General features: G+C 46.3%; 1 protein-coding gene across 1 annotated transcript; it reads left to right on the forward strand.

Annotated features, from left to right (window-relative positions):
* The first annotated feature begins 1,131 nt into the window (after positions 1 to 1,131).
* SFRP4 (secreted frizzled related protein 4) lies at positions 1,132 to 11,354 on the forward strand. Its single transcript, XM_054384946.1, has 6 exons — positions 1,132 to 1,573; positions 1,720 to 1,800; positions 1,891 to 1,956; positions 4,578 to 4,776; positions 8,736 to 8,799; positions 11,169 to 11,354. The coding sequence occupies exons 1-6, from the start codon at positions 1,132 to 1,134 to the stop codon at positions 11,352 to 11,354; spliced, it is 1,038 nt and encodes a 345-aa protein (XP_054240921.1).
* The last annotated feature ends 4,769 nt before the right edge of the window (positions 11,355 to 16,123 follow it).

The following is a 16,123-nucleotide window of genomic DNA, read 5'->3' on the forward strand; positions in this document are numbered from 1 at the left end:
AGCTGTTGTTCCCTGCTGGCTCTGGAGGAGCTTCCCCAAGGGGAAGGGAAAGCCTGTGCCCCACAGGTCCTCCTGCTCTGCAGCACCCAGGCCTGAGCTTTGCCGGCTCTGCCAGGGGATCCCTCGGTACCTAGCCAGGCCGGGAGCTACTCACTGGGAGCCGCGCCGGGGCTTTCCCCGGTCGCCGCCATAACCTGGCATTGAGTTTATCTCGGGTTTTTTTCGGCGGGTCCTCCCAGCAGGGCTGCGGCACTTGCCCTCAGCGGAGGAAGGGTCCACAGGCCATTTCCGTGCGCAGGGGAACAGAGGTTGATTGGGAGGGAGCCTCTTGCTCCCGCCTCGGCGTGCAACTTCGCTGTATGAAATGAATATAAAAATCACCTTGGGAAAAGCCTGAAATTCCTTCTCATACCCATCTGCAGATGCGACTGTGATGGGACAGAGGCGAGGAGAGAGAAACCGTGGGCTGCCTGCCCGCAGAGCAGCCTCGCTCCCGCCTCACTCCGGCCCCCTTTACGTTCCCCGTCCCGAGGAAACAGCAACTTGTCCGCCTCACGTCTTTCCACCGAAGTAACTCTGCAACCCCTCGCGGGAGGGGGACAGTAACAGCCGCTGGAGCTCCCCCAAGCCCGCAAAGTTTCTGCTCCGTGTCTCTAGGGAAACTGTAGCCTCAAGTTCAGCCCGCAAAAGGGGGGCTCCGGTGGCGGCTCCAGCCTTCCTCCCGCCGCCCTCCCGCCTCCTCTTCTTCCTCTCTCCCCGAGAAGACAGACCCTGTGGTTTGGGTTTGCTTTTCTTCCCCCCCGCGCTCCTTCCACCTGAAGGAATTTATGACACAGATGAAAACTGAAAACGGACGAGAGCCGCAGTGATGTCGCCGGGGGATTAGACGGGGTGGAGGTGATGTCACCGTGCCTGCACAGCAAAACACACGCACACCCCCCCGGCGGAGCGGTGCTGCCAAGGGAGCGCCATCAGCCCCACGTCACTCGTGCCGCCGGTATAAATGCGGTCCGGCAATGTCCATGGCTGTCGGCGCGGCGGATCCCGCCACTCCACTGCAGCCGGGTGCCGGGAGAGGCAGCGGGGCGGCGGCGGCGGCGGCGGAGGAGGAGGAAGAGGAGGAGGAGGAGGATGCTGCGCGCCTTGGTGGCGGTGTCCCTGTGGCTGCGGGTGAGCCCACGGGCGCAGGGCGCGCCGTGTGAAGCGGTGCGCATCCCCATGTGCCGCTCCATGCCCTGGAACATCACCCGCATGCCCAACCACCTCCACCACAGCACCCAGGAAAACGCCGTCCTCGCTATTGAGCAGTACGAGGAGCTGGTGGCCACCGGCTGCAGCCCGGTCCTCTCTTTCTTCCTCTGCGCCATGTATGCTCCCATCTGCACGCTGGAGTTCCTGTACGACCCCATCAAGCCCTGCCGCTCCGTCTGCCAGCGCGCCCGCGACGGCTGCGAGCCCATCATGCGCCGCTACAACCACAGCTGGCCCGAGAGCCTCGCCTGCGACGACCTTCCCGTCTATGACCGCGGTGTCTGCATCTCCCCCGAGGCCATCGTCACCGACCTGCCGGAGGGTGAGGGCCCCAGGGGTGGCTCCCTGGGGCGGTAGGGAGGACCCTCCCCTGCCCGCCGCGGGGTGCCCTGGGTTTAGGGAGCTGCGGGACCCCCATGCCCCTGCCTCAGGAGCATCTCCTAGACAGCTTTCCTTCCCCGTTTGCAGATATGAAGTGGACGGACTTCACGCAGGGTGTGATGGTACATGAGAGACCCTCGGAGCCCGACTGCAAGGGCCGCGGCCAGGGTGAGCCTCGGGTGCCCCCCCACTCCCCCCTCCCCGGAGCCAGTCCCTCTCTGGCACCCCTCAACCATTTCCCCTTCTCTTCCTTTGAAGAGCGGTGCAGGTGTAAAAAGACAAAGCCTACGCTGTCGACCTACCTGGCCAAGAACTACAGCTACAGTAAGTGTATGGCAGAAAATGCTTCATTTTTGCCTGTCCCATCCCTCTCAGTGCCCACTCCCCACCCTAAATAGGCAGCTCCGTGTGGGTGCAGCGAGCAGAGCGTGAGGACATGACAGCCTTTCCAAGTGGGTTTTTGCCCAGTGACACCTCGTTATGCTCTTCCAAACCCTGCACCTCATGCTGGCAGCAGTAATTGCACAGACGATGGTGTGTTTCTGGTGAAAGCAGTGAAATGTTGGTAATGTGCAGGGGGCTCAAGAGGTCACTGAGCAGAAAGAGTGCTTTCTTCTCTAAAGGTCACTCCAGTAAGTGCTGTGTGACCATGTGCTGCTTGAACTAGATCCTGTTTTCATCGAGCAGGTGGAATGAACAGGGTTTTATCACCTCAGTATAACTTGGAAATGTGAATGCAGCTGAGGCAAGGAAAAAAAAATACTTAGAGGTTCATCTGCTCTTTCGCTAGCCAGAGTTTCACCTGGTGCAGAATTGTCAGAAATTAATTTAATTCAGTGACACTTTGCACCACCCAGCAAGGAGCTGGCCCATAGTTTTATCATATGTTGCATGACATACTTGCAATACAAGTAAGTACTCAGCCCTCCTGTCATGTGCTCCCCTTCCCCTCTCCTTGTTTTTCTGGTGCTTGTCAGGAAGAACTCTAACTAAGATCAAATCAATATGAGCTGAAGTGTCTGTAATGACGATAGAAAGCCCCTATTAACTCTGAGTTGAAGGTGTGGTGGGATGGGCTTCTGTGCTCCATGGCCTTTTTCTCACATGACAGCTGTTTCTTCACAGGATGGGCTCAGTTCTCCTGCAGCAGGGTTGTTCTAGCCAGGCAATTCCTGTTTGTCTGATACTATATGAAAGTACATTTGTAGTTATTTGCTTCTTTGTTAGTTTAGGGGAAAAAAATCCCAGACCCTGGGTTGGTTGGAATAATCAACCTGGACATTTAACTTAGGTAATTGTACACTTTTTTTTTTTTTGGTCATGGAATTTTGGTGCATTTATGCTGTTATACTTCCTTAATCCATCTTAGTGCAACACAGTGATATGTTCAGGTGGGACAATGAACTTCCACAGCTGTCTGAAATACAGGAGGAGGCAGTGATATAAAATGACTCTTTCAAAGTGAAATACAGATGTTAGCCATATGAATTCTGATTTCAGTGGGAGTGTTGCCCAAATTAAAACCATAGGTTGGGATCCAAAATTTAATTCCACTGAGTGTGTGAAATCAAAATTTTGTTTGAGTGGTTAGTTTCTATTGAGTCTCCTCTGAAATTAATAGATATGTTTATATGCAAAATTAATTGAGAGACAAGACAAGGCAGAAAAAGCTACAAATAAAATCCATTTTTTTTCCTGAAATCCATCCAGAATCTAACTGATTTGGCTGGATTTCAAAACTTGATGTCAGTCAGACTTGAAAATGGATTGTGGGTCTCCAAAACTGAAGTGTCTCATGTGTTTTGGAGCTGCTACACATGTCCTGATAAAGCTAGCACATAAAATTCAGGCTGCATAAAAATTGCTGGAGGACTGGAACAGGCTGCCCAGGGGGGTTATGGAATCTCCTCAGGAGCTATTCAAGACCCACCTGGATGTGTTCCAGTGTGATCTACTCTAGGTGGTCCTGCTCTGGCAGGGGGGTTGGACTGGATGATTTTTTGAAGTCCCTTCCAACCCCTAACATTCTGTGATTTGGTGATTCTGTGATTCCAAACATTTGTAGGTCCATGTGAAGGTTTTTGACCAGAGGCAGTGTTGATGCAGGCTGATCATCCTGTGGTACCTCCACTTCTCATGCTTCTTTCACTGAAGAATTTTGTGACAGTAGGACTCTTCCTATTTTGACATTTCCTAGAGACAAAGTCCTTCTTGTAAAAATGATGCTTCTTTCCTCTGTTTTGATCCTTCTCCGAAGAGAGAAGGGATGAAATGCTGCAGGGGCAGGTCTTGCCAACCTTCACAGGTGTAAAATTAGCCAGGGGTCATCCTCAGTGCAACTCACACAGTTTCACCAAGGCAAAAGATGAAAAGTACAGACTGAGTAAATCATGACAATCCTAAGCCTCTTAGTGTTTGACTACTTGTCCCAAACCTTCCCTTGGGTCAGTGGTTAGAACTGATGATCTTAATGGTCTCTTCCAAACAAAACAAGCCTAACATTCTATGATCTTCTTTCTTCTATTTAAGGATGCAGCCTACAGGGAAATAATTCTATATTGGAAAGTTCGAACTCACACTAAAGTAAATTCTGTATTACTTAATTGGAAATAGCAGATGTGGCTATCAAGTGGGTCTGGTTCATGTGAGGGGTTGTTCCAGTCAGAGCCAAAGGAGCTCTTTGTGTATGTGACTGCAGGCCAGATCGCTTGGCCTGAGCTGGCAAAGAGGTTGAATTTCACAGTTGTCAACAGTCCTATTGAAAACCAAATCGGGATCAGGCCTCTGTTATTCTAAGCCACTGTGTGTGCCCACACATGAAGAAGTGGTTGGAGCTTCGCAGCCAAGACAGCAGCTTTCAGCTGGAGAAGTTTCATTTCATGTTGGGATGTGTTCACGTTGCTGAGGCTCTTTGTTGTTCTCATGCCTCTGCTTTCCCACTGCAGTCATTCACGCCAAGGTAAGAAGTGTAGAAAGAGGGAGCTGCAACGAGGTCACGACTGTGGTGGAAGTCAAAGACATACTGAAGTCTTCCACACCCATTCCTCTGTCTCAAGTGCCTCTTCTGACAAATTCCTCCTGCCAGTGTCCACCTCTCCAGCCCAAGCAGGACGTTCTCATCATGTGCTACGAATGGCGCTCGAGGTGAGCCCTGGCTGTGTGGTATTGAAAGGTGTTACGGGCAGGGAGGAGGCCCAACAAAGCTCTATTTCTGGTCATGTTTTGTGAGGCTTACTTGGCATTACACTGCTGGTAGTTGTTCTGAAAGTGACTCAGTGCATACCTCCGTGTTTCAACTACCTGCACAACTACTTTTTTTCTGGTCTCGGCTCCGTGCCGTGGTGCAGTGTTGCTGGCACACAGAGCATAAACTCTGGGGGCATTTGGTGCTATCAGCATATTGCTTAATGCATCATGCAGCAGCTCAGGCATCTCCAGCCATTCAGGAATGTTTTTCCAGAACTGCTTTCCATAGGTATGTTCTGCTTTATGTGCTACAAGCCTGATGGTGGCTACAGATGGTGGTCTTTGTTGGCAGGACCACAAACCTCACCCACCCCAGGGCAGGGGACAGAAGATGATACCCATCTCCTGTCCGCAGAACTGCTGGAGGCAGAGCCAGCCCTTCTCTGCCAGCCTGTCCATACCTCAGACCAGTGCCATCAGTGAGATGTTTCTGATCCCACAGCTGCACTGGGGCAGCCAAGGCTGCAGCCGTTGGAGCTCCAGATGTAAATACTCTCAGAGCAGCTTGCCAGTGCTGCTGTATGATTGAAAGACAAAACAACACCAACTTTACCACATCATTCATCTGGCAGTCAGCCTAGCTCCAGGCATGGAAGGCAATCCCACATGCTGGTCTGGAGGGGAGAGAGATGAATCACAGCTCCCTTTTCTCTCTGGGTCCTTTAAGCAGAAAGTGACCTCCCATTACCAGTGTATACCAGTAGCAGCAGGCCCCACCAGGACAGGTTGTGGTGTGGTAGGTCCATGTGTGCTGTGGGTTAGAGCTCAGGCTGCTTGTAGAACATGCAGGCTGGTTTTGTATAGCATGATGTGGCTGTTAATTGATCATGCACAACTGTAAGGCCCACAGGACATCTCTGTGCAGCACTTGATTGGCCACCTCCACAATTCCAACGAGTTTATGTTAGTTTTATGTTGATCTTTTAAAAGCATTTTACAGTGTTTCTAAAAGCTGCCATCTGATACTTTATGACCCTCCCTTTTTTTTTTTTTTTTGGTGAGCTCACAGGCACAGGATTGTGTGAGCTAACAGTATTTTATTATTGCACAGCACCTTGCCCCTCCAGGTCTGGAAGTATTTCACAAAGGTTATTTAGAGCCCTCTACTTGTGTGAGTTGTTTTAGGGATCCATGTTCTCAGTTCTGCAGAAGGATCATGACCGATTCTGGAGGAGGAGCTCTGAGCTGCAGAGCTGTGGTGGAAAGGACCCTTGTGAGGCTGTCAGGAAGAGGAGGTTTCAAAAGTGAAAGGCTGTGATCTGCTTCTCCATTCCTATGGAAAAACACACCATTCACTAACTATTTTGTGATGGTTTTTAGAGGCCACTGAGGTTTTTAATTTTACATAGTGTACTAAAACAGATTTGAAAAAGAAACATGAACTATTATATGTGCTTCCTGTTGAACTCAGTGGCATGCAAACAGAAGGTTTTGGGTTACAGCAGCTTTGTAAAATGCCAGAAACAGAATGAGTGGAAGCTGTGTCTTTGCTGAAGTCCATGGCAAAACACCCAATGCCTACCTATAGGGTTAGGGTCTCACTCAGTCATGGAATCATAGAATAGGCTAGGCTGGAAGGGGCCTCCAAAGGTCATCCTCTGCAGTCAGAAGGGACATCCTCAACTAGATCAGGTTGCCCAGAGCTCTGTCCAGCCTCACCTTGAATATCTCCAGGGATGGGGCTCCAACCACCTGCCTGGGCAACCTGTTCCAGTGTTCTACCACCCTCATGGTAAAGAACTTGTTCCTGATATCCAATCTAAATCTCCTCTTCTCTAGTTTGAAGCCAATGCTCCTCATCCTATCACTACAGGCCTTTGTAAACAGTCCCTCTCCATCCTTCTTGGATTCTTTGACCTGAACAGAAGCATCATCAGATGTGCAGTGTGTTGTGGTTCCACTCATCACAACAACCTTAGCTTCAGTCCTTTATGTTCATTCTCTAATCTCTCCTTGGAAAGAAAAAAGAGCTGTGTGTCATGCTAACCTTGCACTCACTGCAGTCCTTTTATGTTTGGGCAAAGTGGATGCTCTGTGGCTAATGGGTGTGAGTGGCAGCCGTTTGTACTCTTTTTGAACTGGTGTGAGCAGCAACACTGCTCATGGAAACTGAAGGCCAGGCCCTGCTGTTCTGTGTGAACCTCACCCACCAGCAAAGTCCTGCATGAAACTGTTTGCATTTATAATGATAGTTTGATGTCTCCAGTCAACACTGATGTCTAAGTAAAGCCTTTTGGAATTAAAGCATATTGAGGCCCAGGTCCTCCAATAGGGGAAAAAATGGAAAAAAAAAAGGAATGAAAAGAGAAAAGTTAAAACTACTTAAATAAGTTAAACTAGTTCAATATTTAGCAGTAGAGGAGATACAGAAATTCCAGCATCCCTGTGCTGTAAAATAGTTGTTTCTAGGTAGGGACTTAGAAGGTGAGGTGTGACATCAGACAGCTTTAGAATATTTTAGAAGCTGTTTGAGGCATGTATATTTAATAGTTCTATTTTTGTTTTGTTAATTTCATAGCACCTATACTCAGTATTTTTATACAGGGGCTAGGCAGGTTTCACTGGTAGGCAAATACCAGTGCCCAAATTCACTTTAGAGCACTCATTAAGTGGCTAGATGTAGGAAATACCTAATGGCATCCTTGTGGGTTTATGGTTAGAAATGGAGATGATTGTGCATGGTCAGATAATGTGTGAGCACCAGTCAGCTGAGCTGGATTAACTGCTGCATGTGGAGCAGCTTGATTAAATTCAGAATAAAATACATTAGTTTCAATGTATTTTGCTTTTTGGCACACACACATAAATATATAGTGGAGAAAAGTAAAAATCTGTGTGCATAGACTTCAAAAGAGTTTCATGGGGTGTTACTTAACCCATCCCTTTCTCCTACCAGTGACCAAGGCAGGAGAGTCTTCCCTTGCAGAAAAGCTGCAGAGGACAAAGTGCTCTGTGTGTTCCCTCAGTACTGGTCATGCACTGCAGATTTGGCTGTAACTTTTAATTTCTCTTGAAAACTGTTTTTGTTTCTTAATGCACCTGTGGTGCATTAAGAAAAGTGTGGCCAGCAAGTCTAGAGAGGTTCTCATAACCCTCCACTCTCCCCTGGTGAATTCCACACCTGGAATACTGTGTCCAGTTTTGGGCTCCCCAGTTCAGGAGAGACAGAAATGTACTGGAGAGAGTCCAACAGAGAACTATGAGGATGCATGGGGGACTTGAACATTTCTCCTGTGAAGAGAGACTGAGAGACCTGAGGCTGTTCAGTCTGGAGAAGAGAAGGCTGAGAGGAAATCTGATCAATGTCTATCAATATCTGAGGGGTAGGTGTCAGGATGAAGGTGCCAGGCTCTGTTTGGTGGTGCCCAGTGATAGGACAAGGACCAATGGATACAGGCTAGAACACAGGAGGTTCCACCTCAACACAAGGAGACACTTCTGTATGGTGAGGGTGATGGAGCACTGGAACAGGCTGCCCAGAGAGGTTGTAGAGTCTCCTTCTCTGAAATCTTTCAGAACCTGCCTGGATGCATTCCTGTGTGGCCTGCCCCAGCAGGGGTGTTGGACTCGATGATCTCTGGAGGTCCCTTCCAACCTCTAACATTCTGTGATTCTATTTTTACAAAGTTTAGAACAGAATTTCAGAAGTGTCCTTAAAAGGATGGAGAAATCCTTTAGAAAGCATTTAGGGGTGGGGAAAAAGATTTTTTTCTACCTATTGTCCCCCACACAGAAACTGTCAGCACCAAGTTCCTGCTGGTGCATTTCAACTCAGTCTGTGCTGAGTCCTCTGAAATGGCATCTCAGGAATCAAAAGCAGAAATATCTATAACTTGTGTTTATTTCTTAATTTCCAGGTTGATGCTTCTTGATGGATGCCTAGTTGAAAAATGGAAAGATCAGCTGAACAAAAGATTTAAGGTAAAGACAACCAAAGAGAAGAATGCTGATAGTCTTCACAGAAGGTTAAACACCTTTGTCCTGTTGCAGCACTAAATAACTTGCTTTGACTTTCAGGTATCCATAACACCTCTGGGTATTCTTTTCAGTTCAACGTTTTCATAGCTCATAATTACATAGAAGTGTAAGTGGGAATTTGAAAATCTTAGTTGTGCATTGCAGGGTCTCTAAATTTTTATTGCTATTTTATTTCTGTTTTACCTGCAAACTGTCCCTAAACAGCGTGGTGGTTGGGTGATCCTTGTGTGAATTCTGGCTTATTGCAGCAATGACTAGGAATTTGTTTCCTATCACTGCTAAGGCAAGTGACTGTCTGTCCACGTCTCGTAAGAAAGGAAGTGAAATTCTACTGTCTTGGCTAGCTTGGCTTTGCTGCATTGAATTTTGCATTCTGCAGACAGAGACTCCACCAGCTGCTTCCTACTAAACACCCACTCCAAGTATTGGGCATCCCCTCAGTGGTGTCAGGGAACATGGGAAGGAAAAGCTTACTGCTTGTAAACTCCTCTTTATAGTGGAAAGGAGAGGTGAAGCAATGCAGTCTCCCTCACACAGTTAGAGAAGGGAGAAAGTTATTTCTGGAATTCAGGCAAGATTTCAGAGCATTAAGGACATGGAGGTGTATTTATTTTAATTGTGAACTGATAGGCAGTTGATAAAGCTGAGGCAAAAAAGAGGTGTATATCCATAGATTACAGACCAGCTTCATGCAGGAAAATGTAGTTGTTGCCTTTATCATTCTAATTTCTCCTCAGTCATAGAATCATGTGAAAGCTGTGTGTGAACAAGAAAAATGCTTTAAATATTTAAAAATTAAATACATTGCAATTTGAGTTGATAGCCATGTGGGATTTAGGAGGATACTGACATCTGCCTCAGGCTCTCAGAATCCCTTAGCTGTCAATTAAAGAGCTGTTCTGGCTCTCAGTGTGTTTTAGTGCCCTATTCACACTGCTCTGTCATTTCTAACTGTGTTGTGAAACCTGTCTGGAGGTTCATTTCCAAATTGTCATGGCTGCATGACTGCCAGACAAAATACTTACTCCAGCATGTGTCATTCCCTCTGATATTAATAGTTTAATGAATTAAGTCCTTGCTTGTACATCTCTGGGTGGGACACATCTAAATGCCCTCTGATGGTTTTTGGTTTGTAAGGATGCCTGTCATGACCCTGACTGCACCAAGATGGCCCGTATGGAGACAGGCAGCAGAGTGCCTTCGTTTTAATGCCCATCCTTCATCTCTCTAGACTTGCATCCAGCTTTCTTCTTGAGTTACCACTTAAAACCTGTTTTGAGCTGTCTGTGGACCACAGAAGACAGCTGTTAACCACAGCATGGCTGAGCTCTTCTCTAGCCAGGACCAAGAGTCTCAGTAGCAAGAGGATCAGTGCAGACATAGTAAGCAGGAAATCTGGAGAACACTTCTCTTGCTCTGGTCACTGGGCAAAGTACCTGCCTTTGGGACTTTCAGAAAAGAAAAGTCATTATAGAGGGGAGAGGTGAGATCCTTCAGTCAGGTGAGGTTCTTCAGTCTATCTTGCTTTCCTTAGAATAAATATTTCTGTTCCTGGAGGTGAAAGACTGCGGCCTCTGCTGGTGTCATGGGTCTCTCCATGTTTTGGATTGACTAGCCACATACTACAACTGTCAAAGCTTATTTTCTAACCATTGGGCCTGTGGGTTTGGAAATCTGACAGCTGTTCTCTTTGGTGGGTCTTGTTGCATTTCAAGCTTTCTGAGGGTTGCTGCTGAGTGAAGCTGGAGGTGCATTACTGACAGCCATCCCAGTGTGGCTGTGAGCACTGTCATTTCGGGGGTCCTTTCTTGCTGGCTGCCTGTAACAGAAGCTCTTCCATGCCTAGGGAAAAGCAGAAAGTAAACACCACCTTCCCTTGTAGCTGCCTTTTGAAATACATCCTTTGCTTTCTGCAGGCTTTTCTGAGGGTAAGTCAAATGTTCAGTAAGGCAGCAAAGAGGGGGCTGCAGAGGAGTTCAGTGTACAGAACCTCTCTTTTTGATAGCATGGTATTAGCTCTCCTGGGTCTCTGGAAAGGCATGAGATGTGCATTCACCTGCAGCATGGAGATGAGATGTGTTGTTGTTGTCATTTTCATCTGGCATTGTGGAAAATCCCTAATTCAAGAGCATGTGGCAGGTTCCCCCTGCAGAGAGCCACGACTGCTGGGATCAATGGTCCTGCAAGCAGGAGTACAAAACCATTAAGTGCAGCACTAGTACCAATGGTTCAGACTTGTTTTGATTGAGATGTAATTATTTATGGTTCTGTCCTTCCCTAACTCAGCCTCTTTGTCTTCTGCATGTCCACAGAGGTGGGAACAGAGACTGCAAGAACAAAAGCTGCGGGTAGCACGCAGTAAGAACCAGAACGCAGGACACAGCGGGCGGAGTGGAGCCCCAAGAACAACCAAGAACACCAACCCGCTGGTCAGTGGCCCCAAAAAAGCCATTAAAATGAGGAGTGGCCAGAGAGAAATTAACCCTAAAAGAGTATGAGTGTGAAGTTTCTCAGAGGAAAGACTTTGCTGCATGATGAGAGTCACCACCCGGCTCGGTCGGCATGTTTCAGTAATCCAGAACTCATGGCCTTAAAAACTCACAACCCTTTCTACATAGACATTTTTGCTGCACTTTTAAAAGTAAAGGTTTTCTTCTTCCTTTCAGGCCACTGCAAGCCATAGAGTGTAGGCTTGCTCTAATCCGTGGCAGGCATATTCAAGATGACTGACCTTTATCTTAGGGCTCTGATTTGCAGTTCTAGATAGATCTAGCCTTGGCTGCCAGAGGTTTTAACTCCTTATGCCGGTTGCCTGCCCTGCTTCCCTGCCAGAGGTTGGAGATTCGCTTGGGTGATGAAAGGTTGGGAGCTCAAATCTTACAAGGAGTGGCTGAGGGAACTGGGGTTGTTCAGTCCAGAGGAAAGGAGGCTCAGGTGAGCCCTTCTCACTCAACTACCTGAAAGGAGGTTGTAACAAATTGGGGGTTGGTCTCTTTTCCCACGTAACAAATGATGGGATGAGAGGAAACATCCTCACATTGTGCCAGGGAAAGTTTAGGTTGGATATTAGGAAAAATTTCTTCACCAAAACGGTTATCAAGCACTGGAACAGGCTGTCCAGGGAAGTGGTGGAGTCACCATCCCAGGAGGTATTTAAAGGATGCAGAGATGTGGTGCTTAGTGATGTGGTTTAGCGCTGGGTTAACAGTTGGATTCAATGATCTTAAAGGTCTCTTCCAAGCCAAACAGTGCTATGATTCTGACGGGCACCTCTTGTCTCCTCAGAAGGTGCACTGGTGTAGGAGTTGGTGAGTTGGTCTGCCAATTAGTCTGGTCAGCTGAGAGCTATGGCAGCTGAGGAACAGCAGAGGGATGGTAACCTCTGGCAAACATCTTGGGCAGCAACTGCTGCAGCTGCTGGAGCTGAATCTATCTGCTCTTTGGAATAGCAGCCCTTGCTCAGAGCATTCAGAAGCATAGTTTACCAATAAGCAGCTGGGTATGCATTATGTGATTCATTGTTATCTGTGTGCCAAAAATATGCTTACAGTGTTAGCATTTGATCTTGTGGGTTTGTGTAGCAAAAATGCATTGAAAGCAGACATTTTTTTTTTAAATTGTACTTCAGGCTGGCTTCTGTTGTTATAATTTCAAATGTATTTAAGCAACTAATTGACAAAAAAAATCAATATTTTTTAAAAGCACAGATTGAAGTGAATCAGATCTGTAGAATTCATAAAAGTAACTCTTATGTTTGCTATAATATAGCTTTGGTATGAAAACTGGAATGGAAGCATTATTCTAAACATAACTGACAGCTACTGTCCAGCATGAAAGAGAAGACAGAGCTCCCTGTGGCTCAGTCTTCATTTGGATAGCTTTTTATCCTTTGATCCCATATTTCTGAACCTTTTTCCCCATATCAAATAAAGAATTACACAAGGTTTGTCCCTATTCCTCAACTTCCCCAAACAACTGGCTGGCAGCAGCTTTGCTGATCGTGAAGGGAACATTTACACTGCAAAGGGTGACAAACACAGCAGATGCTTTTGTTTCAGTACCTGAGGAGGCCTGCAAGAAGGCTGGAGAGAGACTGTTTATGAAGGCTTGCAGTGACAGGATGAGGGGCAGTGGTTTGGAGAAGGCTCCAGGGAGACCTAATAGCAACCTTCCAGTACCTGAAGGGGGCTACAAGAAGGCTGCAGAGGGACTATTTGCAAAGGCCTGCAGGGATAGGGTGAGGTGCAATGGTTTGAAATTGAGACATAGATTGGATATGAGGAACAAGTTTTTTACCATGAGAGTGGTGGAACATTGGAACAGGTTGCCCAGGGAGATGGTTGGTGCCCCATCCCTGGAGATATTCAAGGTGAGGCTGGACAGGGCTCTGGGCAACCTGATCCAGTTGAGGATGTCCCTGCCCACTGCAGAGGGGTTGGACTAGATGACCATTAGAGGTTGCTTCCAACCCAGGTGATTCTGTAATTCTATTTATGTACTGAGTTTTACAGAACAGGAAGACTTCTGTGTAGGTTAATACTCAGTTGCTGCACACAAAATGACAGTTGGTCATTACAAGAATTCCAAGGAGATTCTCAGGTGTGACATTCAAGACAGAACATGCTGGAGTGATCTCTGTAGCAGCAGCAATATACTTGGTTATGTGCTGCTAACCTGAGCTGAAGGCATCAGTGCCAAGTTAGAATGCTTCAAAGAAAGGGACAGGAGGTGCTACACAAAAATAGAATCACAGAATTGTCAGGGTTGGAAGGGACCTCAAGGACCATCCAGTTCCAACCTCCCTGCCATGGGCAGGGACACCTCACACCAGATCAGGTTGCCCATCCAGCCTGGCCTTAAAAACTTCCAGAGAAGGGGCTTCTACCACCTCCCTGGGCAACCTGTTCCAGAATAATAGCAGATTGAGTAGTTGAAGGGGAAGAAACCCAACCCTGCATGAGCATTGGTTGAGTTTTCAGCAGTTGATTAAAATATGCAAAGGTCAGCATTTGAATGCAGCCCTTCTTGCTAATTCTGGGCAGATGAAGAACTCTACCTCTGTGGAACATCTGCTGAAAATGAGATCCAAAATTCAATCTAGGTGCCAGGAATGCTGAGCATGTATTGCATCTCTTGACTTCAGTAGGAACTGTGTGTGTTTGACATGTTTAAAGAAACAGACCACCAACTAAATACAGACTATAGATGAAATCTTCATCCTGTACAGTGAAATGGAAAAGCTGCAATCGACACCAAAGGAGGCAGAATTTCACTGCAGGTGACTAAGAAAGGTGAGTTTGAAAATGCTGAATTAACAAACATGATCCAAAAGAGCTGTGTGATTGGAAAGCTTCTGAAACTTTGTAGCAGGAGCTCTGAAGCTTTGATTGCCTGTTGATCCCAACTGAAAGCATACTGTGTCTATGGTTAGCTATTAAAAATGTATGACAGTCCTGTCAATGTGATGTTCAAATAGCAAACACCAAAGCTGTGATACTTCACTTCAACAAGGTCTATTGTGAACCTCACCAAGTGTAGTGTTTGTGCAAGGAAACCTTTGGGGCAGCTAGCTAGACTTCATAGCAACATTACATATTATTTTACAAATCTTAAAATAAAACTTTAGGGGTTTTGGGGGTTTGTTTTGTTTTAAAGCAGAAAAAAATGTAAAGATTCTTTTGTACAGAGATTTGTCACCATTCCTTCTGTAAGTTACTGTCATTGGACTGTGGGGGTTCCAGTAAGTTGGAATAAACGTTGATGCACCAAACCAGAAGTTTCCAAGGTCCTTGACATTTTAATGGGTCCTTTATGCTGACTTTCATTCTGATGTGGCAAAAATGCAGAAGGCAGAAAGGCAATAGAACAAAAAACTCGTGTTACAAAGAGCAGATGTGCAGACAGGGAGGATGGATCAGTTAGGTCGTGTGTTTTCCCAAATCTGTGTTTTCCTGCCCAATTCAACACTAAGAGAAGTCACTCCATTTTGAAAATCCCTTACGATGGTTAACTCTCTGTGACATCAAGTGCCAGCTGAATGCAGAACCGTGACATCCCTGCCCTCCAGCCCTCTGCCCATCACTTGTGAAGGTGTGAAGCAGATGTTGGAGCAGCAGTGGCTCTTGGAGCAGGTGAATGCATCCTCCCAGCTCCCCACTTAGCTTGCTCACACTTCTGTTCCCTTCCTCTTTCTGCTCACCTCGCCTGGTGCACATCCCTGGCCAGGTGTGATCACTGCTGTGTTGGTACCTCCCAGCACTGCAGTCAGGAAACCTTGCTCTAGCAGAGAGGGCAAAGAGCTTGCTGCTGGAGGAAAGTAATTACTGTACCTGTTTACAGCTGAAAACCAAACAGGCCAAAGTTTGAAGTATTAAATGTTTTTTTTTCTCAGATACAGTTGTCTTCCTACTGAGGGGCTTGGCATTTCCTTCATACAAAATAAAACCTGCCTGGAACACCCAGCAGATGGTTCTGGTGTGTTTCTTACTACCTCCCACACACATGTGCACAATTTGGTAAGAGGTGCTGTTGAATATCTTCACTGAATGTTCTACCCTCAGGTCCAAAAGATTGAAACCTGAAAAAATATTTATTCTAATTGGGAATAATTGGCACCCTTTTAGAAGCTCACTCTAAATGTAAATCAAAACTCTTTTATGAAACACATTTTGGAAAAAAAAAAAGCAAAAACAAACCCAAAACATCAATGGCCCTCCACCAAGACCTGAATGACCTGGTCACTTGAAATCAATTCAGCGTGGTGGTGACTTTGTACTTTTGTCCAATCACTGCATATAACTGAGAAATACTTCCTGTACAAATAAAAAGATTTTTCCAGTCCAAAATACTCAAACAGCTCTTTAAGTGTTTTATGCAGCATTGTAGCTTAGATTCCAAATGAATGAAACCTGAAAAAATATTGACTCCAATTATGCACAACCAACACACTTTTTTTTTTTTTTGGTTGTGCTTAGCAGTTGAATCTAAATGCACAGCTAAAGATGTTTACTCAACCAGATTTTTCTGGTAAACCACATCAGCTCTAATTATTAATTTTCAGAACAAATATAAACCTGTCAATAGGGGGTCAAACACTCAAAATTGTTCCCATTTACAGGAAGAAACCAATAGCTTGCAAGTTACTCATTTCTATAGAGGTCCACAACTTCTAATTAGAGCTAGTCAAGGCTCTATGGAAAAACTACATTTAACTTCAACTGCTGGCTCTGTATTTCCTGTCACATCTCTGAAAGTAGCCATCAGCCTT

The sequence above is a fragment of the Indicator indicator genome, chromosome 11 (genome assembly GCF_027791375.1).
Source record: "Indicator indicator isolate 239-I01 chromosome 11, UM_Iind_1.1, whole genome shotgun sequence".
NCBI classification, from domain to species: domain Eukaryota; kingdom Metazoa; phylum Chordata; class Aves; order Piciformes; family Indicatoridae; genus Indicator; species Indicator indicator.

Coding starts and splice junctions, on each gene's coding strand:
- SFRP4 (XM_054384946.1), top strand. CDS start 1,132: ATGCTGCGCGCCTTGGTGGCGGTGTCCCTGTGGCTGCGGGTGAGCCCA. Junction 1,574..1,719: donor CGTCACCGACCTGCCGGAGG/GTGAGGGCCCCA, acceptor CCCCGTTTGCAG/ATATGAAGTGGACGGACTTC. Junction 8,800..11,168: donor AGCTGAACAAAAGATTTAAG/GTAAAGACAACC, acceptor GCATGTCCACAG/AGGTGGGAACAGAGACTGCA.